The following is a 26,251-nucleotide window of genomic DNA, read 5'->3' as shown; positions in this document are numbered from 1 at the left end:
GAGAATTGAGATCACTTGGTAGGAGAGTAATTTTATTTTTTGCTGAGTGTACTGTGCCAGACTGAACAGTGTCTAAGGGTGAGTCAGCACTTTTCCGACTTTTTGGTAAAAATGTGCGTTAGTAGCAACTTAGATGAAGAGAAGGCAAGAGGCTGGTGGTCCAGGGCTGCCACAAGCACAAGGCCAGTATCAGAGGAAGCACAAAAGCGGTAATTAGAGAAGTTAATCTAGAGCAATCTGCAGTAAGGTATACAGTAAAAGTTGTGTTTTTTCTTTTTTCTTGAAAGAAGAAATGCCAGTTCCTCAAAAACAGTTTGTGGGGAAAGTTTCGGTTTTTGAAAACAGCACTAAATTTGTTGAAAAGTACTCTTGTAACATTTTCAAAATGAAAACTCTATGTTTCAGTACAAATTTACTTTTTAGTTTAGTTTTGCAAACTGTTTTTACAAGAGTCAAAACTAAACCTTTTCAGATGACTTAACTGTCATGGAAAAGAAAAAAAATTGTAAAGATGTTCTCATTTGGCAAAGGAAGTACTTAGGAGGAGAAATAAGATGGAAATTATATTGAAACAATGTGGAAGCCATATTCTTCATATTAACAAATTGCAGTCTTTCCCTTCTCATCTGATCTTTGTTTCATCTGCATTTTGACTACACTGTAATTTTGAAAAGGACTGGTTCATATTGCACAGTCATGTTGCAATCATTGTTTATTGTGTTGCTGTTATATAACATCTTCTCCAGGCGTATACACTTAATTCTTATCAGGAGATTAAAAAAATACACCATATATGAACATGCATAGTCCCCATGGGAAGTGGTTGTAACAAACTTAAAGAGATAAAACCACTGAAATTACTCTTACAGAAGTTAAACTAGCTCAGAGAAGGTATGTTGCTTCTGTGCCCCGAGGGCAAGTGCTGCCTGGAGGCATCTGTAGGAAAACAGTAACGATAGAGGTAAGTGGACCTGGACACGAAATATACATCACAAGATGCCTTGGCATTCAGAGTCCAGTTTAAGAGTCACCTAAAAGAAACTCTCTTCCTGGCTATGCCATGTACTTCCTCTGGGGGATCTTGAGCAAGGCATGTTTTGACCCAGATTTCAACTTCATCCACTAACTTTTCAGTTAGTCCTCTGGCGACTGGGACCTAGATTTTTTCTGGCTGACCAGCTTAACTTTCAGAGGTACTACACGGCTACTAACACAGAATCTGACATTCTCAAAACATTCTTCCCTTTTACAGCAAGTGTCCTTTCCTGAATGACCTATATTTAACTCTGGGCACCTGTAAGCGTTGCCTTAGGTGGCACCCTCATTTCTCAAGCACGCATTGCGACAAAAACACAAAACAAATAAATAAAAACGCCTTGCATCATGCCATTCAGTGACCCTCCAAGGACGCATACGCCTACCGGTGACATGATTCACAGGGGCAGAACTGACATCCGGGAGACTTCAAAGGGTAAGGAATAGGAAAAGGAACACGCTGCCTTCCCTGTTTTAGCTGTGCATAGCAAGGTTAACACCAGGCAGCCAAAACACGGGGTAGGTGCCAACCGTCTGGGGACAGGGCTCAGGCCCCATGTCCCGCAGGCCGGCGGGGCTGCAGCAGCGCTCGAGCCACACGTAATGCTCCAAGGCCCAATCGCGCTCCCCTGCACGGGTGCCAAAACCGGCACTTTCACCCTAAAGAAACATCTGCCACAAGCCCGAGCAGCGGGACACCGACGGTGCGGGAAACTCCGCCAAAAAACCGCCAAACGCAGCCGACCATGCCGCCACACCGCGCCCCGCGGCCATGCCCGCAGCGCCGCCCACCCGCGCCCCTGGCTGGACGCGCCGCCCGCCCTCGGCCCGCCCCGCCTCCCGCTCTCCGCCAATCAGCAGCGTCCTCTCCTCCCGCGCGCCTTCCCCGCCCTCCCCTCTCCGCCCGCCGCGACGGTGACAGCTGGGAGCCGCCGGGCCCCGCCCGCCGGAGCGGAGCCGCCCGGCCGTCTCGCGAGAGCGGCGGCAGTCTCGCGAGAGCGGCGGGGCACACCCCCTCGGCCCCGCAGGCGGCGCGGCGCTCCGCCCCGCGGCCCTCCCGCTGCCGCCGCCGCCCCCGCCCGCCGCCGCGGCGGCCGTATCTGTCTCTCGCTGGCTGGGTGGTGGGAAGGGACGAGAGAGGAAGGGGGGGGGCGCTTGGCCCTGCGCACTGAGTGATGTTTGTCCGCCATCGCGGCGGAGGAGGAGGGTGAAGGAAGCGCCGCCGCTGGAGCGAGGGGCCTGCGCCGCCGCCTCCCCCGCCGCTCCCCCCTCCTCGGTCCGGCCCGGCTCAGCCCGGCCCTCCCGCCCGCTGCGCACCCCGGGGGCCGCAGCCCAGAGTGAAGGTCGACAGCGGCCTCTCCCGCCCGGCCCCCGGCCCCGCTCCCGGGGTCCGCCGCCCCGCCGCGCGTCTCCCGGCGCCCCTCCGGACGGGAGGCGCCGCCGCCGCCGGGCCCGAAGATGTCGAACCTGAGCAAGGGGACGGGCAGCCGGAAGGACACCAAGATGCGGATCCGAGCGTTCCCTGTGAGTACCGGGCCTAGGCCGGGACGAGCGGCTGCGCCAGGCCCCGGCCTCCGCCTGCCCGCAGGCCCCGCGGCCTCGCCGCCTTGTCAGCCGCGCCGTGTGCCCGAGGCCGCGGGACGGCGAGCCGGGCCGGGCCCGGGCCCGGGCAGAGGCGACCTCCGGCCTCGGAGGGGGCCGCGGGTGCGAGCGGCGCGGGGTGAGCTGTCAGCCGGCCGGCGGCCTCGAGCACCCCCCGTGCGAGTGGCGGGCGGGTGGGGGGAACGTGCGGGAGCCGCATCTCGGGGGAGTGGAGTTGCCTGCCGCACGGCGAGTGGCAGGCGCAGGACTAGTCCCCGCGAGTATCGTCTTCCTCATCAGTCGACCAAATCAATTATGAAAATACACGTACGGCATGGGGGGGGGGGGGGCTGGTTTCTTTGTTTTCAAGAAAAAGGCCTCAAAGAAGGAGTCGAGGGTTATACGCCTACATCAGCAAAATTAGTTAACCCCGGAAGGGGGGGGGTGGGGGGTGTTTATTTATGTCTTCTGGAGAGTTTCCTCTTGGTGAATTTATTTCACTCTCCGCCCCGTAAAAGAGACTGTAAGTCATATGATTATAAGATTTAGGTGGCACAATGTCAGCTGTTCAGAAGATGTTACTGTAAACATCTAGGCATAGGTAACTTTCATGCATGTGCCACAGAGCCATGAGCATGCCATCCCTTTGAGTTACAGAGGGGAACGAGCCAGATTATTAATTTATACTGCCATAAAGCTTGCTGTGTTTTGACAGTTGGTTCAATTACAGCTTACAACAGAATAACAACTACAGTACTATTAATGGCTTTGAGGAACGAGAGAAACAGAAAGCTGCAGTCTGGCAGAGGGTGGCCAGGAAGTGTGTACGTGTTTATCGGTGTAAATGTTAAAAAGAAGATACTTAGTTGAGTAACTCGCTTTTAAGGTTTAGCGTTAACTTTTTGATGCTACGTCTGATCCCGGTAGGCAGTAGCGTAGAACTAGCACACCTTGCCTTTATAGAGAAACTGGACATACCTGTTTGTGTTATTTCACTGGCAAGGAAAATATCAATATATTTCCTTCGTCAAAACTCTTGCTGATGAAATTAGAGAATTCTTTATATTTTCAGTGGCTGGCTTAATCGTAGCAGTCTGATTTACACTGGTTTCGACTTACTCTTTCCTCTATTTTTAATTGACAGTTGCATTTAGTGGTAAAAATCAAAAGAAAAAAATGAGCTATGAAATTATGAATTGTAGCTGATGAAAGATTTTTGATCTCCAGATTGCATTTAGTTCTTTAAACAGCCTTTTCTGTGTTTTGTTAGCACGTGTTGGATTATAAGAATAAAGAAAAAGACTTACACAACATGGCCAGGGCTTTACTAACAAATAGTAGGAAAACCTGTACAAAAATAAACCATGACAAAAACAATATGTATGTTTTATAACAAACTACACCAAAAATACAGCAGTCCTTTAATTTGATGAACAGATTCATGTATTCCAATTGTGAATATGTAGATATGGGTCAGACAACAGAGGCAGACTTAACAATAGGATAAACTTCTTAGTTGGTGTTTTACTTTTGTCACCACTTTTGTAAATGAGCGTATGAAATTAGTTTTGGAGGTGAAGATATAGAGGCTCTGTACAAGCAAAGTTAAACCTTGTCATCAGGTTTTTTCTTCAGAAACTTTTTACTAGCATTGTCTGTCTTTTCTGTTGCTTAAAGAATGTCTAGGTTAAATTATTATTTTTTTTTAAATTATCTTCTCCCTGAAATAATTCAATAAGTAAATCGACACCAGGGTCTACAGATCTTAAATGTTTGGTGACATCTATTGACAGCAATTTTTCAGGTGTTCCCTTCAGTATATTTTTCTTTTCTAAGACAATTTGTTGACAATTCTGTTGATAAAGCATATATAGAAAAGAAGCATGTACTTGGCTGAGAGATTTGAAGGAGTTTCTCTTCCATAATTGCAGAAGGCAAGAGCCATAGTTCATGTAAACTTCAAGTTCATAAAAATCATAATGCAAATTTTGTGGAGGTATAAGTGGTTGTATAGCTGTGGTCCTTCAAAGAGTGCCAGTAACTGCAGTGGGATTATTCATGTCAGTGAGGTTGCATTTGTGTGGAGGATAGAGTCTATATTTAGAAAGTGTACTATTTGTACTTCAGCTATGGATCTTCACTCTTTTATCTCAAATTTGGTGGTTCTGCTCTTCAGTTCTGAATTAAGAGTGCTTCCAGAGATGACATTATAGGCTACTTCAATTCGTCTTGTTGATCATCTTCCCTCGGCAGGTCTACCTGTTGTAGGTTAGTTCACTTCTTGCGTGGAGGTAGCTATTTACTGTTGTATTAAATGAGAAGTAGACAAGTTGGAGAGGTAAGGTTTTTGGAACATGGCAATGTTATGGCAACACCCTCCATGTAGGTTCTGTCTCTTTAATATTTTCTATTTTTCGTAACATTTTTGATATTTCTGTTATTGCTGTACTTTACAGTAGCTGAAGGAAAGGAGAAATAGTAGTTTGCAAAATATTAATACTCTATAATAGACTTTTCTGTTAATAACGTATTAGAAATGAAGTAGGAATTGACCAAAAACATATGCAAACCACCAATGTTATACCTAGAGATCTTAATGTTTTGGAATTAGTTTAATTCTAGATTCCTTCTTTATTACTTCTTGTAATTGGTGGCAGATTAACTGTCATCCCAAGCGTCCATTAATATTTGCTAGCTCCTGGTATTGCTCTGATGTGCTTTTTCTTAGCTCAAGGGCAATGACTTAGAGTACTGTTTTGCCGAGGTGGGTTATAGAATAATCAAAAATAGTTGAGGAAAATAGTTTTCTGTACATTTAACCAATTTTTCTGTTCACAATAGGAAAAAAAGCAGTTCTTTTCCTCATTTAAAAACTAACTAATAAAAAGTTTATTGTGTTCTCTTGTTGAGCTTGACTTAAAGATGATTATAATCTTTGCATCAGAGGTAGTCCAGATAAGGATACATTCTTTTTTGAGACTTCAGACTTGGGCTTTTTTTAAGTCTAGAAAGAAAAATAGAAATAAATTCTTAGGAAAGTTTGCTGTATATTCAGTACAGCAAACTGACGAGGTTAAGCTTGTGCAGTTAAGTAACCTTATGTACCACTGCAGAAGACTTGCATTGTGTTACTTTCAGTAACTGCTTACGGTACTTTCAAAATCTTCATACTCTGTGGCTGTTCTGTGTTTGTCTAAGGTCTATCCAGATAGCATTCAGAGTAGCATTAAAGCGAGAGATGGAATAGTGTAAGGGGGCTTTTGAGTGAGTGTAGTTTCTTTTAAACTTCCTTGTTTCAAATTCATACGCATTGCAACAAATAGGAATATGGTGTGGCTGGAGAGTAGAAATAACAAAATAATTTCTGAAATGTCGAGTAATTGTCAGTGATAGAAGTAGGGTATAGTTTGTAAGTTGACCTTTTTTTCATTATTTGGAGGAGTGCAGTAGTATTTTTTGCTGCGTACACAGTATGTGCATTATGCAAAAATGCAGGTTTGATACTCCTACAAAACATGAATTAATTGCACCTGTTTCGGAGAAGTGCTGGGGGTTGTTTTCTTCCCTTCCCTGGTTTAGTTTAAAGTACTCAGAGTCTCAAATTGGCTCTCGTTGCTTAACTCAGTGAGGCCGTTATTGCTGGCTAAGGGAATACTTTAAAAGCTCTCAAACAGGCTTGCAGCAAATCTAATTTTAAGGTGATTTAGTTGATCTGTGAAAAGGGGTGCCAAAGAATGCTAGATTTGCACTTAAAACTTTTGGAGAGATGTCATGTCTATAATGGAGATCTAGTATGTAGAAGTTATGTTTCCTGCAAGTGTATTAGAGCTGTTTTACTGTGATTGTTTAGCTAGTGGAAAATAGTAGCCCGAAATGTGTTTTGATGGAAAAGTTTTACCAAGTAAAAAATGCACGTTTCTTACAGAAATAAACACTATGTGAGAATTCAGAATTTCGGGAATTCATTTTTGAAATTTATACAAGTGACGTTAAGCTGTGTTGGATGAACTTTTTTGCAAGAACTCATTCTTCTCTCAATGCAGTATGTCAGTTGTCACCATAAAATTGGTCGGACAGATCTTTCTGAAAACCAGCATGGCCTGATGTAGGTTATTGGGTTTGATCTTTGTAGTCAGAGTGGGTTTTTTAGTGCTTTTAATCATTTTCATTTCCTGCAGAGCTATCTTTCCTCTCTAGAGCAAGGCTACAAAATAGTGTTCTGCCAGTTCTCAGAACTGTTCTGCTGGATCACTATTATGTGGTCACGTTATGAATTCCAGAAGGCATTTAGAGAGATCCTACACATGCGCTTGCGATAGACTGACTCTTTCAAGTATATTTGTGTATGTATATATCTCTCTATACAAAAGCTTCACTGATTCATTTTATTTGACATACTCGTGCCCAAGAAAATTCTGATTTCATCCGGTCTTGTGCAAAAAGGCAAGACAGCCTTTTGTTTCTTCCAGCACCGTTTATCAATTGATGTTCCTTCTTCCTCAGAGACAGTTCTGTGAACATAGAAGTAAATGGCTTCGACTCTTCCACAAGAAAGTTATTAAGGCTTATATTTTCTTTGCCACTGCTCCTTTCTCTTCAGATCTAACAGCCACTTGTTTTAGGCTTTGTCTAGGCGAAAGGCATGCTGTTTTTTTCCCAGGGAATGCTGACTGCTTCTGTGGTTTGTTTTGAATCTTGAGGAATTGATGATGCGAGTTGAGATAAGGTGGGTTAAATTTATGCTTCAACCTGTAATGTGTAGATATGTCAATTCAAGAAGTTGATGTAAATTTTATGTCTTACTCAAGCATCTTATAGCAGAGAGAGACTGCAGAAGACCCGTTGAACTGCAGTTAAATTTTTAAATGTTCAGATTATATAAGCAATACGTATATTTCTGCTTTGGCTTATAACCCTTTAGAGCCTGTGTGCTCTATTGGTGAGTGAATGGAGAGGCATGGAGAATGGGATGAGGATGAAATTGGAGGATGGTTTACTGCAGACTTTTCCAGCTCTGATTAAAATAACATAAACCCATTGAGTGCTGTAAGACCACTTAGTTAACTTAATGGCTTCCATGGTTGGCTTTGTGAATCTTGATTGCTTTATATTCTCAAACATACTTACAAGTGCATCTTAGTTATTAACCCATATAGCGTATACAGTAGTAATAAATTAATGTTCACAACTAAAATTTTAGGTTTAAAACCTAGAAATAAAACAGACCAAAAACTAAAACACTGTTAATCTTATTCAAAAGGAAAAGGTATTATTTTGGTGTAAACTACAGAAAAATACAATAATACTTGCTGTTTGCTGGACAGTTAATCTTAAAAAGACTTTCCAGTTTTCACAGATCTTAATTTTTTTTTAATGGAATGCTGTGAACAGTCTGAATGCCCTCATACTACATTTAGAACTTTTAAGAGATGATAACACTAATTTCAGGGTAGTCTTTGAGTAGTTGTAGGTAGTCTTTTGTTTGGGTTTTTTAAACACACTATACATATTATCTTTGTTGTGGTCTGACCTAATCTCATTAGAGCTCCCGAGTTCTGTAGGTGTTTGGGGTTCAGCTGCGAATTTTCTTGTTTTTCCTTGTTAGTTGAGTCTTAAGTCGTGAGCAGTCATCATTTCAATTGGTCTGAGTTTTGAGTACGTGTCTCTGCATGGCATTGGAAAAAATACTGGTGTTTACGGATCTTGCCCGTATTTGAAATTTGCTTGATTTTCATGCAAGAGTATAAAGTAACACCTCTAGCATTCAGTTAAGATTTTTATACTGGCTAATTCAATCTGATTTTTTTTTTTCAGCTGGCTTGGTAGGTTTCTCCACCCCCTCATTCTTGTGTTGTATAGTAGTGCATTATTAAACAGGAATTACTGTTTTTCCCTTGTAGTGTTAGGTGAAAGAGCGTTATGAGAGTTGCTATAAAACTGATCAAGAGTTTCAGATATTCTACATAAAGAGTTATAGTAACAGTGCGTAACAAAAATAGAGGCTTTTTCAAGACAAATTGTTACAATTTTTCAAAATGTGTCTTTTTTTAATCTCTTCTGTGCAGGTGTACATGGTATAAGTGGCAACATTTCTCAGAATTTCAAATATGTATTCTGAAGTCTTTGATTTGTAGGACAGGTAGTCTTAGTGCAGGTGCTTTTAAATTTTCATCACTGTGATCTGCAGTGTCTGATAATCTCTCTGCATGTGGTGAAAACATTTTGTGGTAGACTGGGACAGATTTTCTTAAGATGGATTGATTGATTCCATTCATAAAATGCACAGAGATTCTGTTACAGTCCAAAATAGGTTCTTGACCTTGTGCGTATGATCACTGGATGTTATCTTTGTTTTCTAGTAGCTGTACATGTGGAAAAATAACTCTTGAAGTAGTGAGCTCATTTGTCTTTCTGAGCCAGTTTTCGTGGAAGCACGGAGTAGGAAATACTGTAGTAGAAAACTATAGCACAGCCCAGCATACTTTTTATCATATGATTATTTTATTTTTCTGAAGTTCAGTTAAAGCCAGTAGAATTTGTAAATCACTAATGGTTCTTTTATGAAGGTGCAAGTACTGGTATATCAACAGAAGTAGATGCTGTTAGATGACTTAACAAAAGAACTTCTATATCAGCATTTTTAACATAGGCATTTTAGGGAAGGAAAAAAAGTATGTTTAATACCTGAGTTCAACAAGGAAGGCAAAACCGTAATAAATATTTACATTTGGATGGTGCTTACTGTGGAGTTGCCTAGACTCTTTAGTTGGTTGTGCGTAAAATTAGTGTTTGAGGGCTGAAAGGTCTTGCTTGTAGTTTAAATAAAGTCTAATAGTGTGCAAAATGTACACAGATAACTTGCTTTATTTGTTTATGGTTATGGATGAGGTGAATTTGTGGAAATGACAATTTTTAGCTTAATACTAATGAGAATAAACATAAATAAAGACAATTTAAATTATACATGTGAATGATACAAAATTGGACTAGCTTATGTAATAAAAAATTTATAACATTCATTTCTTACACTATGTAGTCTCAGCACAGGCTGTGCGTGTCTGTTACATTTTATATGTGAAGGATCTTTATTGAAATAAATACTTTCTTTCTACTTTCACACTACTTTTGTTTTTAAAATGTTGGTAGCATCTGAGGGGACCTGTTTATTTTTCATATTATATATGTGGATGTAATTTCCATTTGTAGCTCTGGATTTGTTTTTCTGTTGCACTCATTTCAGTGTTAGTCTTGTTCTTCCAGGCACTGCTGATTTGTGCATCTGATTATGGTGTGTGCACTATATGGTGCAGAAATCGTCCAGAGAAAGGCTATTGTCAGCTTGTAGTGGTATTATCTGTAAACGTATAAGTGATTTATTAAGTGTATCTTCCTTCCCCTCCCCAAAGTAAGCTGAGGAAAAAAAATGATCCTCTCTTGGCCCCTGTCTACCATAAAATGTTCTTTTATTTACTATAAAAGTTCTCAAATTGTTATGCTGTTACCATTATGGAGGAGGAGCTGTCATCAAGCCTCTAAAGACCCCTCTGCTCCCCTCACCCCCTTTCTTCCTTCATCTCCTTCGAATCTTTCATTGTGTTCCTTGTTTTGAAATGGCTTCAGGAAACGTGTCTACAATTTGTATAAATTGGTGTGTATTTCACAGATTTCCTCTTTAAATAGTGTTGATTTTTGAACAATTGTAAAATATTCAACTACTTGTAGGTTAATTGAAAAGAAAAAAAAACACAGAAATAATTCTTGTGGGATTTGCGTTAAAGTTGAGTGGGCAGGGAATGGGCCATTTGTGGCTCAGGGAAGCTTTCTGAATCCAGGTCATCGAGGCTGAGAAGTTAATGAACTAATGGATTTTTTCACTTGGAGAGATGATACCTCTGAGGAGACTCGGTGCCTTCTGCAGAAGGTACGGATGTGCAGAACAATATTGCTCTTTCCCCTGGCAGTTCTTAACTGGGAGTGAGGTACGCAGCATCTCTGTTACACTTTAAAGTCATTGTAATGTTAATATTACACAAGTCATTAATACAAAAGATTTGCTAAAAAAACTCGTGAGTTTCTCTCTTATTAAATTAATGGTATTTATTTGTACTTTTTAGTGTTGGGATGATGGTCTTAAACCTAATAGAAGCATGATGACGTACTGAATCAAGTTTTTAAACTGTTTTGACTTAGGTTAAAAAAAAAGAAATATTTCTGTTGGTTTAGAGTTAGGAGTGATGTGAGTAGCAGATCGGGGTGTAATAGTGCTGCGGCTGTGCACAGTGACCCGTCATCCATTGTGGCAATTTTAACCTACTGCACGTGACCTGGAATGTTGCAGTCCTGCATCTGGGTTTTGAAAGGAGACGAAGAGAGTCAGGGACCTGAATCCCATTGAAATTTGAGAGTTCCAACAATTTCTTATCTTTGATAGTAAACCTTAGTTTACTTAGGTTATAGGTGAGTGAACAACTTTCCGTTCTGCTCTTAAGTCTTTAGTAAATTGGAAGTAATTCCAGTGGAAGAATGGCCAGTTATCCCAAGTGAGCTCCTTTGAGGAAGTTTGCGGTTGAACTTACTTTGTGGTAGTTTGCTTGTAGTCGCATAGTCTTTGGATTTTGAAAAGCACGTCCTTGGCTGTTCTAAGATTTTATTGCAGAGTGGTATACTAAATGACTTGAATGAAGTGTTTAGGATCTGGCTCTTGTTTGTAAATGGTGGAAGGCATGCCCAGTAGTTTATAAAATTTTCATAGAATCGTCTGGTTGGAAGAGACCTTCAAGATCGAGTCCAGCCATTCACCCTGCACTGTCAGGGTCCCTAAACTATGTTGCTGAACACCAAATCTACACGGTTTTTAAACACCTCCAGGGATGGGGACTCCACCACCTCCCTAGGCAGCCTGTTCCAATATTTCACAACCCTCTCTGTAAAGAAATTCTTCCTGATGTCTAACCTATAGATAGGTTAGATACCTAGGTTTTGTGCCACTGTTTCCACTGTCTGTTTCATCTTTGACAAGAGCCTGTTTGGCAGCTACAGACACACAGCTGAGCTGTCGAGACAGGTAGTTCTGCACTTCTCCTCACACCTTCTAGACCTCCAGGATCCTGCAGGCACATGAGAAGGATGATTCGCTCCCAGAAATTCAACTCTTCTTCATTCCATTTCTGCTGTCTAATTAGGTTCAAATATTTTCTTTTAACACCAACTTGTTTAAGATAGAAACCTTGAAGGTATTGTATTTCTTTCAGGAACATGTTTCCTGCTGTTACACAAGCCTTTCAGATTTTTTTTTTCAATAACTTTAATTTGAGGAAACTTGTTTTAGGATTGCTGCATCTGAAGTGAGTTAAAAGGGCTCTGAGCTTCTTATTAGTCTTCAAAATATTGGTATTAAATTTTATTCTTTTGGGCAGGAGAGAGGAAGTAGGCAGATTTTTTCGTGCCAAAGCTTTATATTTATTCCTCTGTTTCATTCAGAATGGAATATTTTTTTTTAGTTACACAATCCTGAGCTGCTATACTCCCCCACCACCACCCAGTGTTACTTGCACCTTAAATAATCAATACAGCTACTGAAATAAGCTAAAAATTTATTTCATGTCTGAAAAGCTTCTGACCTTGCATAGTTAAACATGGAAGATCAAACCTTTTGAAGTGTAAACTCAGACCTAGACTTCAGCTCTAACAGTTTCCAAATTAGTAAGATTTAAATTAAGTTTCAGAAGTACAGACAATTCTTCCTTACTATTGTTAGGTTGAAGTGTTCTTAGGAAATAAGTAGTTTCATTATAGGTGTTTTATAATCCTCCTCCATTTCCAGGCACTGTAGTAATTTGTGCTGTAGAAATGTCATTGAGTGTTTTGAAAAGAACCTTGGGTAATTATACAGGCAGTGTCGCTATTTTGACTGTATAAGCACTTCTTCTATAGTAGTGACAACTATCTTTTGAATGAGAACTTCCTATATTTACCCTCTTACCAATTCAGTTCTCCTAGAAGCTTGAACAAGACCACTGAATTGTTATCTTTTAAATACAACTTTTTTAAAAAACAAGTTTCATAACCAGATGGTAGGTGGGCAGAAGCTTGTGCCATGGCAGGGGGAGATTTACTCACTTACAGATAATGCCTTTTGGTATTTGAAAAGGCATTTATATTTGACTGCAGATGCTGAGGGGGGGGGGGGGAAATAACTTAAAAACTTGGATTTCTATATTTTAAATTAAATACCATTCTGCTATCCTCTTTGTGCAAAGCATGTTATTCTAGGATAAAGTCTGTAGTGTAATTAGTAGCATCTTTGGCAGTTTATGTTGAAAATAAGTTAATTTTGATCTGCTTTCTTTGGTTTTCCGCAGTATCCAACCCTGCTGGAGGACAACATCCTTCAGTCCTTGCAGACTAAAGCATTTGTGTATTTCAAGGGGTTTGGGTCTTGTGGAAAATACATAGTAAGACAGATGAATGTATACGAGGCGGTGTTAAACTTTGTAAGAGTGATCTTGGATATAGTATTTACTGCCTCTGATTATCCTATGTTGTTACTTAACTTACTTACATAGTTTTCATACAGGACTTTAAAGACTGGTCTATGTGAATCGATGTATACCAGTAAGTGAATGAAAAATGAGGCTGATGAGCTATCATTTGGTTTTCATTAACCCACTCAGACAAGTAATATTATGTTTTTGTCTGTATCAATAAGAGTTCTGGTTTTATCTGTATTAAAGTGCCTGAAGGTGCATTTTGTAAGTTGAGCATCATAAATTGCAAATCGAACCCTTAAGTTGATTTTTAGACAATAAACATAGTTTGTGGACTACCTTTAATGGACCTGCAGGAAAGGAAAAATATAGGTAGGTCTTGTCTGTGTACTTAAACGTATCGTGCAAGAGTCTGCATCTCTAATAGAAAAATTGAAAGAATCGGCAAATCGGAGAGTCTCAATGGTATTTGAGAGTAGTGAATACACATGGAGCTTGTTTTGAATGAAATAGGTGCTGTTAAAATACTATGCTTCTGCTGTCTACTGCTGACTAAATATGTTGTCTTTCACAGTTGGGATGTGCTGTGAAACCATTTTATGAAGGACTGTTGGCCTTAGTCGTTGTGTATAAGATGCATTCTTATCGTTGTCCATTAGTAGTTACAAACACTTAGTATGAGTTATTGTAGGGAAAGTGTGCGAAGGTCTGTAAATGGAAAGATGTCTACGTTCACAGAATCAGCACTGTGTAATTTTGTGTTTCAGTTTATATTTAGTTGTCTGCCTCTCCAGATTGCCTCCATTATTTTTGCGTTTTGTAAAGAAACAAAACAAAGTTTTAGATTATCTTTTGCCTTGTTTTTATTCGGTGACTGATGGCTGCTCGAATTTATGTAGTTCATAGTCACAGTTCAGACGAAACAGGTGTTCGGGCAGGGTTGGTTTTCCTCATTTTTTGCCCTTTCCTCCAGGATATTATGTACCACAGATTTGCAAGACTGAAATTGAGGAGGGCAATTTTGAGAAAGGGGAAGAAATTGTATTAAATAAAAGTTGAAGTCTAGAATAACTGAGGTATGTTGGCTGTTCAGGATTAGTCTCATTCTTCTGAATCAGTTCCTAAAATATGAAAGAGAAATGAGTCTCTGATCTTTATTTAAATGTGTTCAGTCTCCTAGACATGTCAAAACTCTTGCTGCGTTATGACATCTTCTATTAAAGACTTGTTTTAAACTTTTCATATAGAGTGTTAAATTGCTGTGTGGTGAAGCTTCTGTCAGGTCTACCTATAATGCAGACAAATGTAAGTTACCTTTTGAGAGGAGGAGCAAATCTTTTCTTCCTGGACTTTAAGTTTACTAGAAAAGGAAGTTCTTGGAGAATATTACAGTTTTCTGTAAAGCTTACCAAAACCAATGAACCAAACCCCTTCCTCTTCAAGCCCCACCCCAAAGCAGGACTTGTGAGGAGACCAGTAGTGCTCTGAGCCAGTGCCTTGGAGGCAGACCAGATTTGTCAATCACTACACAGGAGGTATGACTCCATCTTTTAAGGAACAGCCGCTTCTTAATCTACTTACCTATTCTGCTCCGTGCTGGAAGAATAGCTTTTCATTGCTGCATAATCTGTTTAAGCAAAGTAGAGAGGAAAGGATTTTGTCTAAAATCCTGCAGCTCTTGAGTGTTTCAGCTGACAAAGAGGATTCCCTTTTTTTGACTTGTGCATTCTGCTTGCTTCTGCTGAGTAAAGCCTTACAGAGCTGGGAAGGAGCGGTGGATGTTGCAATTCCTGCACTTCTGCTACTGACCGAGTATTGTATGGGGCCCTGCCTGTTCTAGAGAGGCTCAAGCCTTTTTTGGGATCAGACTAGAGTTGATTCTTCTCTTGGCCTTTATGTGATTACTCTCAGCACTGGTTACTCAGCTCATCTTCTGAGCCTGGAATGGAGCATAGTGCAGACCATGCATATTTCTTGTGAGAGGAATCTGGAGAACTTCAGTGTGGAGGTTGCCCACCCAAACAAGGATAAGGCTTGAATGTCAAGGAATGAGTGAAGAGCAAAATACAGATACTAAAAATGGTGTCAGTATTTAATGTTGTAAATGATAACTGGCAGATGCCGTAAGCAAACTATAGGCATAGATTCACCACCACCACACACACCCTCTGAGGGAGTATAATGGCGTAGTAGGCATTTCCTGACACTCCTAAGGCATGTGGATAATACTGGATTGTCATTTCTAGTTGTTGTTATAGGTCACCTAGTAGCAAAAGCCTAGTTATTAAGACCAGCTTTGGTAGCACATTGCTATGACCTGCCTTTGACTCTTTCAGCAGATGGCCAAAGTGGAGTAGCAGCCCAGATGAAGGAGAAGAGCAGTAGGTCAGGGTGCCCCTTACTTTCTTCGTGCTCCCTCGCTTAGCTTCCAGTCATGTTTTCTGGTGTGTAACAGTCAACCTATTCAGATAACACAATTGAGGAATTTTGTATCTGCTGGTTTTGGTTGTTCAGAGATCAGTTGTTTTTATTTGAGTGTGTGTTATGGAGTTGTTTGCTTTTTGACATACTGATATTTCTTAGGCAATGAGGTGTAGCCAATGTATCCTCTTCCAGATATGCTCATTGCCAGACAATGATGAAAACTTGAAAATTCAGAGAAGGGTGAATATTGAGCTCTCCATTTGTCATTAATAGGAGTATGTTTTATCTGCTCTGTAGCTGAAGAATACGAAGTTCCGTATCTTAATAGGCCATTTTTCAGAGATATTCTTGGAGTAAACACTAGGCCATATATCTCTGTCATTGTAAATTCTTGTCTTTTAAATTAACAATATTGGAAGGGTTTATAAAAAAATCAAGTAGTGATTAGGTTCTGAGGCAGGGAACGTGCTGCTCTTGCCATTTTCTGGATGACCACAGCCAAGCTTCACCCAGAATGAAGGATCGAGCCTAAGGATGCTGAGTTATTGTGTAACAGACTATTTAATACCATTATAATTAATGCCCTGTCTTGAAATGGGAGTGAAGACTGTTAGTTTTGATAGCCTCCCTTGCCTCTTGGGCTGTGGGTCAGGACCCCTGTGGTGGCAATTTTAGATGGCAGCAGTCAGCCCCTGCTCATCTTGTCTGCTGAGGGATAGGAAATGGGGGAGTGAGAACAGGCTGCAATTACTAGGTGTGAATGTTTACTCCCAGAGCTGCTAACTAACTTTAATTGTTAGTATCCACTCACTTCCTTCAAGCTAGAGAGCATAAACACTTGTATTCTGTAATTTCAATCGGTTCTTGCTGTGGTGCTCTGGGGTATTAGACCTAAAGGGTGTCATGGAAAGGAATGAAGCAGGTGACGGTTGGTGTTTTTTGAAAATTTTGAGAAATATTGCTTTGCAGTAATGATTTGCAAATTGATCTGTTTCACCTGGTAGTGTGTAGAATCATGGTAAACACTCTGAAGCTGGTCTGTAGAAAAATTGAGTAGTAATGTTCAATTTTTTTTAAAGTAAAAATATCCTGCAAGTGTGTTTACAGTCTGTTAAAACTTCTGAGAACTAACAATGGCCTGTTTGGTCTGAGATCTTTGTGAAAATTTTGTAGAACTTTGCTAGAAACAACTTCTGGAGGAAGGATGAGAAGCTGTGTCTAGTCACTAGTATTGTGAGTACTAGTTCATGTGCCTCCTGGTTCTGCTGGTTGGTAAACCTCTGTGGATACTCCTACCGAGATTCTGTAGGATGTTTTACTTCTTTCTTAACCACCTCTTTTTTAAGAAGACTAAGTAACTACTTCCAGTAAGAGTAAGCTGGTGTAAACCGTGTCCTGGGCTGCATCAAGAGGAGCGTGGCCAGCAGGTCAAGGGAGGTGATTCTCCCCCTCTACTCTGCCCTCGTGAGACCTCACTTGGAGTATTGCGTCCAGTTCTGGAGTCCCCAACATAAGAAGGACATGGACCAGTTGGAGAGGGTCCAGAGGAGGGCCACAAAGATGATAAGAGGGCTGGAGCACCTTTCCTATGAGGACAGGCTGAAAGAGTTGGGGCTGTTCAGCCTGGAGAAGAGGAGGCTCCGGGGTGACCTTATAGCGGTCTTCCAGTACCTCAAGGGGGCCTACAAGAAAGATGGGGAGAGGCTGTTCAGGAGGGCCAGTTGTGATAGGACAAGGGGTAATGGTTTTAAAATAGAGGGAGGTAGATTCAGGTTGGATATTAAGAAAAAATTTTTTACCATGAGAGTTGTAGAACACTGGAACAGGTTGCCCAGAGAGGTGGTGGATGCTCCATCCCTGGAGACGTTCAAGGCCCGGTTGGATGAGGCCCTGAGCAACCTGATCTAGTTGGAGATATCCCTGTTCCTTGCAGGGGGGTTGGACTAGATGACCTTTGAAGGTCCCTTCCAGCCCTAACGATTCTATGATTCTATGAAGAATTGAGCAGGTTCTTAACAGTTTACTCCTGTAACTGCCTTTCCTTACAATTTGCAGCACTTCAAGCATGGTTTTCTAAGTACGAGGAGCAAATTCTGTAGTGTTAAGGGCAAAATGACCAACTGTCAAGAGTATGAAATGAAGTTCTGTTCAGAGAAAACAGCGTTGTAAAAGCTTAATTGCGTAGAATGAAAATTACGCCCCAAAGCATTTATTTTTATACAAAGTAATCTGGATTTCCAGCAGTAGATCGGTTTGTTCTGCATGAATGTGGGAGTTTACATGTTGTTCTTTGTAGTTTGTATAAGCTAGGGAACAAATGCCTGCTTCCACTGTTGACCACAAGCAGTTTGTTGCTCACCTTTGTTATCCTGCAGTGCGTGTCAGCTGAAAGACTGATACTGGCAGTAGTAGTAGGTCACACTTAGGGAGCCCTGGTTTTCTGGCTTCCTCAGTGTGCAGCTGTAGTGCGTATCATCAAATCACAGAATGGTTGAGGTTGGAAGATGCCTCTGGAGGTCATTTGGGCCAATGCCTCTGCTCAGGCAGGGTCACCTAGAGCCAGTTGCTCAGGATTGTATGCAGATGGATGTTGAGTATCTCCAAGGATGGAGACTCCACAACCTCTCTGGGCAACCTGTGCCAGTGCTTGGTCACCCTCACAGTAAAAAAAGTTTTCCTGATGTTCAGAGGGAATTTTCTGTGTTTCAGTTTGTACCCATTGGCACTGGTCCTGTCACTGGGCACCACTGAAAAGAGCCTGGCTCCCTTTTCTGTATACCCTCCCTTTAGGTATTTCTATGCATTGGTTTGATCCCCCTGAGGCTTCTCTAAGCTAAACAGACCTGAATGTGTCAGCCTTTCCTCATATGAGAGGTGCTTCAAACAGTTATTTTAGTGGCCCTTCACTGGACTTTCCATTATGTCCATGTCTCTCTTGTACTGGGCAGCCCAGAGCTGGACACAGTGCTCCTCAGCCAGGTGAGACACATGTAGAGCCCTTGATCTGCTGGCAACACTCCTCCAAATGCAGCCCAGGATACCACTAACCTTCTTTGCCTCAAGGGCCAATTGGCTCGCTGTCAACTTGATGTCCAACAAGAGCCCCAGGTTCTTTTCTGCCAAGCTACTATCCAGTCAGTTGGCCCCAGCATGTGTTAATGCATGGGGTTGTTCCTCCCCAGGGACAGGATTTTGCTCTTGACTTTGAACTACATGACTAGAAGGGAGATGACAATTTGTTGTGTGAAGTTATATGTTAATACCAAAACTACTGGAGTTAGCTGTCTGCCCCTTTCCATTTAAGAAATGCTGATAAAGTTATTGAAAAGAGGTGGTGTCTGTAGTGTTGGCTTCTAGGAGGGGGACACTGAGAACTGTGTTCGAGCCTGTTGCTAGCTTTACCTACTGGTGTCATGCTCTTCAGGTGATAATGGCAATAGATTACTGACAGTGATTGTTTATTTGGTCTTGGAGACTTTAATAGGATAGATGCACATAGTTAAAAGAAAGGGCTTACATATATCTAATCCTGCACTGTGGCAGAACTGTGGAATAAAGGACCTTTTGAGTCCTATGCAGACTTTTTGGTGAAAACGATTGTACTTTCATGTACACTGATATTTTAGTCTAATTTCCTCGAGATGTACTTCTGCTAGACTTTGAGTTCAGATGTTTGTGTTCAAGTTGCGTCTTTGAGTCATTAGCATTTGGGCAGCGGTTTGTGGAAGTTTTCCAACTAGCGGCTTCTTATAAACAACTGTCTCTCCTGCCAATAGCAGACTTGATCTCTCTCCCATTCCCCAAGAAAGGTAATGTTCAGATAAACTGGAGTACATTAACACATTTCCTCTCTTTGGACTCTGGCTTCTTACTATCTTGGTGAATCTATGTGTAAACACTACTGAAATTACTGGGATTTTGCTTGTGACAGCTTTTCTGAACCTGAGTGTGTGAGGTTGGTTTTTTTTCAAAGCACCAGCAGAAGCAGTAATCTAGTTTGTGCTTAAATCTACAAGAATAGAAGGCACGAGGAAGGCAACTGTATTGCAACTGTGGAGTTCACTTTTAAAATATAGCCATTAGAAGAAATCTGGGAGTGAGCATGGAAAAATGTTTGGGCTCTGATCCTGTATTTGTATTTGTGGAGTGGATCACTTACAGGCTTTGTTGACAGGGATCTAGAGAGTTGCATAAATCTGCACTGTTGGGTCAGACTGGGGGATTGGGGTCACGGTTCTCTAATAGTGTCTTTAGAGATGCTTTTGTGCAGAATTCTGAAATATGCAAAAATATTCTAGTAGCATCACAAACTTTATTGCTTAGTTGGTTTGTGGTGTTTTTTTTTTCTTTTAAATCTGTGCACAAGTGTGGCTTAAGGAAGGAAGATGAAGAGAGATGAACCTGTGAATTACATAATCCAAGAGTAGATTTAGTCGTTGCAATTCTTACATAACTTTGAGGATAATGATACAGGAGGACCTCTTCTGTTCAAAAGCTAAACAACTTTTCAGTCATGGAGAGGAAGTAATAATTTTTTGCTAAAGCTTTACTGCAGTGACTTACTGTATGATACAGGAGTCTTTGCTTTGTTAGAAAACACTCCTGCAAACAAGCTAGCTACACTAGATGTTTTTTGGAGGACGGTGCTCTTCTAACTTGATATCCTAGAACTTTAGCAAACTTGTTCCCACAAAGCCTCACAGATAACTAACCTAGAGTAAGTCAGTAGCAGAATAGGAAGCTGCACTGAGAGTCGGAGTCCTTCATGCTTAATCTTAAAGGTAGTAAGACAAGTTTACAATACTATTTCAAATATTTCTGTATATTTATCCTGTGGAGATGTGTACTCCTTAAAATTACCTTTTATGGATCTTGTGCTTCCAGAGCAGCTCATAGTGTGTCAGTTGTTAAGGGACAGAAAGCTCTGTGTTCATGTTTATATTCAGTGAGTCTGAAGCAAATAATGTTACAATATTCCTTCATTTTTTTAATAGCTTTTGGATAAAAAGCAGAAGAATTAAACAGTTGACTTTTAACAGATCCGAAATGGTAGATGTACTGCTTATCTCTAACATACAGAAATGTTTGCTGGCTGACCAACCCAGAACGAGCAATGCTGTAACACCTCTTCAAACTAGCAGCTAGTGATTTGCCTGTTTTATACAGATAATACTTTTTTAAATACGGTGAGCAATTAAATTGCAGTTGAGATAAAAAGGTTGTCATGTGGGCTGGGAGATTTTTGATTAGCAAGAGGAGAAAATGGCATTGGGAAGTGTTGGTTTGAGCCTGTGCATTGTTTGAAAACAAAACCTCATTTTTTTGAAAGGAAAACTGAAAAGCTTTTACTTGGATTGCTGTCTGCAGTTCTAAATGGTTGCCTTCATTATCAGTACTTGTAAAATTGCTTGTTCAGGAAGGCTTTAGAAAATAATTTCCCTGAAGAGGCACCAATGTAGCAAATGCAAATTAAAAAGAAAATAACTGACCTTTCAATATTATACATAGCAGAATAAGCAAAAAGCAGCGTGGGATGACATTCCACCTTTTCTCTGTTACTCTTAAGGTTTTTGGTTTGGGAGAAAGGGAGCTAAGAATTTTTGAATGTGTTTGTGTTTTTTGTTGTTGTTTTTCATATACAGTGCCATATCTCTTAAGATTTGGGTACATACAAATGAGTAGGCTAGTGGATCTGGTATCAGGAGACTGGAAAAAATAGCGCTATGATTATTTTTCTAATGAAAATCTTTGTGTGTAACAGAACTCCAAAAGACGAGGAGGATGGAGGGGATAGTATGTGTCTTGTTTTGATTTTGTTCAGCAGCCCATTCCCTCCCAAGACAGTGAATGACTTATCCTTATTGTGAGCTATACTTTTATTTATAATGCCTAGAAAAATTGATAATTTGAAATTGCATGTAAAAAAAAAAAAGTACTTTTAATGAAAGAAGTTCTGCTAGTCATTGTGTTTGATTATAAATGCAGACAAATCTAGTCTTCTCTGTCTTTCGGAGGAAAGGGAGAAGAGAGGTAGACCAGGGTCATGATTTTCCTCTATAATGTCATACCATTATTCTTTACTTTTTTACTACTTTCAGCTCCTATTTTCAAGGCTGCTTTGACAGTATTGGTAGACTGAGGGACGTTTTCTTTCTCCACAGTAATTCTGGGAATAGTGGATTTTTTCTTCCCTTCATCCTTTTTCTGTAGATGTAAAGCGATAGATCAGTTTCTTTTTGTGTAAACTAAACTAAACCAAACCTAACTTTAAATGTTGCATTTTAAATTTGGTTCAATTAAAAAGTGGGTTTTTTCCGTTGGGTGCTGAAACTTGACTAAATCACAAACTTTTAAGCAATACTGATATCTGATATTTTATTGCTGCACTTAATTGCCATCCCAGATACTACTTTATCTATAAAGCATCTTATTTTCAAACACCTTTGCATTGGTAAAGCACAATTCTAAACTAGTTCACACTAAGTGCTAGATAGTAGAGGAATAGGGTTGATTTCCTCTTATATTGAGGTTATTTCTTATAAGAGTTGTTCCTCTTTCTCTGAATTTTTCATTACTGTTGTAGTTTTTATTCGATGTATTTACTGAGGTATGTGGTGTCTGAATAACAGATCAAGCAGATCTTTATTATTCTGCTTAGTGCTTGATGTATATGCTGGAGCAAGCTGTTTATCCATAGTTGTGCAATGGAAATATGTTCAATACAGATGTTTATTTTGGACATTTGTGGGTTTTTTTCAGCAACACCTGTAAGTATTGTAGGCAGGTACTTGTGTGGCCATTAGTATATTGCTGTACATGAAGAATACTTCGCTCAAGCCAGATGACTGTTTGCTAACTCTGTGTCAGACACGTATCTTTTATTGTACAAGTTAATTTGGGATCTGGGTAAGAAGATCAGTGTTGCAGTGTGATTTATGAGATGCCAAGTAGCATGTTAGTATGGGCAGGAAAGTTAACTGACTATCATTGTTTACACTGTGGAGGAAGAGTAGGGAAGAGATTCATATCCATGATTAACTGCCTTCCCACTTGCACAGGCTCTGGACTTGGGTTCTGTGGATTTGCATCTCCGAAGGAGAGAAGCATTGCACTTTTACGAACTATAATTTTCATTACTATTTCTCGAAAACCCTACTAGTTTCATAAATACTGCTTTTCTTTTCATAAAGTTGAAGAAACCTTGTGATAATGAAATCAACAAAATATGTCAGAAGCAATTACTGCCCCTGGAGTTACAACTTCTGAAGATAACTTTCTGTAGCGATCTTTCTCGATTCTAAACAATGTATTGTTTTATTTTTACAGATGACTATGGATGAGAAATATGTGAATAGCATTTGGGATCTCCTGAAAAATGCAATCCAAGAGATCCAGCGTAAGAACAATAGTGGTCTCAGTTTTGAGGAGCTGTATAGGAATGCGTATACAATGGTGTTGCATAAACATGGTGAAAAACTCTACACTGGACTAAGAGAAGTAGTCACTGAGCATCTAATAAACAAGGTATGTCATTTTATGAATTTTAAAATTGAAGTGTCTTATACGAAAGAATTCTGAATAGTTACTTAAATGACCAAAATCTAACTTTATTATGTTGCGTTGTGTTGAAATTGTATCGCTAACCTCAAAAATGGTAGCTTAGAGCTAACATCAAGCTTAAATGACTTTGTATTCCAGATACTGTTTGTTGTAAGTTACTGATGGAGGGTGGACCATAGGACATATTTGAAAATGTGTAACAGGAAACAACTTTAGCTGAAGCATAGCTGTTGAGGGCTGGGATTTTTTTTAAAAAGGTTTTTGGCATTTTGTGACTTTGTCAGAATGAATTTTGGTTTGTTTTCTGGTCGTTTTTTTCATCTGTGGAACAAAATAAATACCCATGTAAGAATATGTTTGTTATGGGCTAATGAACTAATTCACAAGTTAATGAGAGAGTTGTGCTAGGATTATGCTATTTAAAGAGACGTTAGGCAATGCGCGGAAACATCAGCTCAGCAGCAACAAAAGTCCTGAGTAGTCTGCATTCTATCATTCCAGCCTTTTCAAAACCATGTAGTTCAGTCAAAATGACATGCAGAAACTTCTCGTTTCTGAAGATGCATCATCTGAGAAAAGAGCTCTTAACATCTCATGTTAAACCATGGAACTGCCTCTTCAGTCTTTGCGACGAAAGTTTAGGATTGGTTAATAAGTATGTCATAGAACTAAAGTTAAAACTCATTTTTTATAAGTCTAGATAATATTTAATGGTAATAGAATCGTAAGAGTAGGGAAGATGCCTTCCTTACTCCTTGTGGTAACATCCATAGCTGCCTGTCTTTGGGAAGAGGTGCACGTCGGCTTTGATCCCATATACAGGCTGTGGGTCCAGATGGAGGATCAGATCTTTGTCCTGTTGTTACAGCATTTGAAAAGGAGTGTCATACACCATGGCGTGTCTTGGGTGATTACTTCTGGCTGAATTACAGAGAGTGGATGGGAGGTTTATGTCTAAATAACGCATAATGTTTGGGGTGGTTTTTGTGTATTCTGACTGACATTGCTGCTGTGGCAGAGAAATGTGTTATTTCTTGGTTTTAAAAATCTTACTTTTCAAAGGTGTGGTCCAGACAAACATAGTCTAAAACTGCTTTGAATATGGGGCTTATTTGCTGTTTGCACGAGAGGAAACATCCTGTATGAAGTGGCTAAATAATTTATGACTCTATTCCGTAATTGGAGCACGTCTGTGACTCGCAAACACTTCTGTTTTCATAATCTATGTACTCGTAATCTGTACTATTCATATAAATTGCAGCTGAGGCTTTTTGTCTTGTGCTTGTATATACCTGTATTTACAGTCTCTACTTAATAATAATCGTACCACTAAACTTTTATTCTTCCTAGGCTTGAGTTTAACCTGGTTTAATTTGAGGGAAGCTGCTTATCATTGTCCCTAGCTATTCTGCATGTTAAAAATTATCCATATGCAAAATTAATTATTCTGAAGTACTAATTGTGGCAAACTGACAAAACAGTAGATGATCCTGTGGGTTTGTACTATCACTGCAGTGGCTCAGAGGATTGCACAGATACCAGGGTAGAGAAATGCTTTTCTGACGCTTAATGTTATTGTATTTGATGCTTAAAGAAAATCTTCTCCAATAATCTAGTGTTCTGATCTTTAACATGATTAATCAAATTATGTCTACGTGTATGGGTAGCATAAAGGTATATGACCAAAAGTTTTTCAAATAAAAGGGCTAACTACTGAGTCTTAGTAGTGAAATACTGTAAAGTTAAAAAGGCTAAATTAATCAGATGTTTGATGATGCTGGCCTACAAATTAAATAATCCCAAGAAAAGATTAAAAAAAAAGAAAATATGTCTTCTATCAAAAAGTTCTGAACAATAAAGAAAACTTCTGTGTGCTCGAAGCTACTCCTTGTCCTTTTTGGTGGTTTGCTTAAGGATGTTATGTTGAGGCAGTTAGATGGAAGTATGGAAAAAATAGTGCATTGCTTATTGAGAATAGGATTAGTTTGGTAATGGCATCTTATGATTGTGCCATTAGTACTTGTAAGTCGATGAAAAGATGATTGTTTAACCTCACACTTCGTGTAACAGAAATTTTAGAGGAATCTTATATTTTCAGTGTCTCTCTCCAAGAGTAGTTGTTTGTTAAATGTTAAGTAACATTTAACATGCTCTCATCATGAGTCTTCATAAACTATTCAAGGTACAGTGGTGGATGCTAGAGTTTAGAAGGGGGCGATTTTGCCAACTGAAATGTTGTTCGTTAAATCTGTTAACTTTTATCAAAATGAAAATGTTGCGAAATGAATAGGTTACTTTACTAAAGGACTACACTCAGTTCAGCTAGTGCTTCTGCGGAGCCAAACCCATGCTTTGAATTCCTTGAAACAGAATTGCTTTTTACTGTCCATATCTGCTGGTTATCTTTTTTTTTATAAAAAAAGTTACATTCCTGTAGTATTCCAATCATGCTGGTTAATGAAGAATAGGTGAAGAGACTAGGTAGAGGCAGTGTATTTTTTCAGATGTTTTTACAAATAGTTTTCAAGCTTGGAAAGTATTATTTTTGCTGTGACACAGTTAAGAGCTGTATTTATACTTTATCATTATTTAATTGCTAGATGAAAGTTGTACTTACTCAGCATTTTTGTTTGAAAGAAACCAAACACTTTAAAGAAGAAAATTAACTTCTCCACAAAAAAAAGAAAAATACCATGTACTGTCTTTACAGCCTACTCAATTGTAAATAAAATGGTAGGTGCAAACATGATCAATACAAGATACAAGCATGCAAACAAGTTACTATAAAGTGTTCTTGGTTTTGAACTTGCAGACCGTAATGGCTGGTAGTTGCAGTCATCAGGTTCCGGCTGCTTGGTGAAGGCACTAGTAAGCCAGGTAGCTTACTCTGCATCATTGACAGGAGTCAGCTGTCTTGAACTGCCTTGATTTTACTACAGGGTAAGGATATGCTAAAACTTGTCTTTGTCTGTGTATTGACATCATTATTAAAGTATAGTACATGTAGAATTGAATTTAAAAGTACTTGTCCTGGTTTTAGCTGGGACAGAGTTAGCTCTTCTTTTTAGCAGCTAGAAGAGCTCCGTGTTTTGGTTTTACTTGGAGGCTCGCTCTGAGAAGAATGTTGATAGCAAGCTGATGTTTGTAGTTGGAAGTGAAACTCC

At 39.9% G+C, this 26,251-nt stretch overlaps 1 protein-coding gene across 2 annotated transcripts in view; it reads left to right on the top strand.

Annotated features, from left to right (window-relative positions):
- Nucleotides 1–2,466: 2,466 nt before the first annotated feature.
- The window catches only part of CUL3 (cullin 3), a 62,344-nt gene continuing 38,559 nt past the window's right edge, over nt 2,467–26,251 (top strand). The window contains exons 1-2 of one of the 2 annotated variants that reach the window (XM_086618365.1): nt 2,467–2,559; nt 22,854–23,051. In XM_086618365.1, the coding sequence (XP_086474491.1) occupies nt 2,494–2,559; nt 22,854–23,051 (264 nt within the window). In that variant the 5' untranslated portion in view covers nt 2,467–2,493. The remainder of the gene's footprint in view (nt 2,560–22,853; nt 23,052–26,251) is intronic. The other variant, XM_086618366.1, reaches the window with a different exon arrangement.

Source organism: Tauraco erythrolophus, chromosome 11, assembly GCF_009769465.1.
Source record: "Tauraco erythrolophus isolate bTauEry1 chromosome 11, bTauEry1.pri, whole genome shotgun sequence".
Classification (NCBI taxonomy): Eukaryota; Metazoa; Chordata; class Aves; order Musophagiformes; family Musophagidae; genus Tauraco; species Tauraco erythrolophus.
The sequence above is the reverse complement of the archived record's forward strand: the minus strand, read 5'-3'. Positions and strand labels throughout refer to the sequence as shown.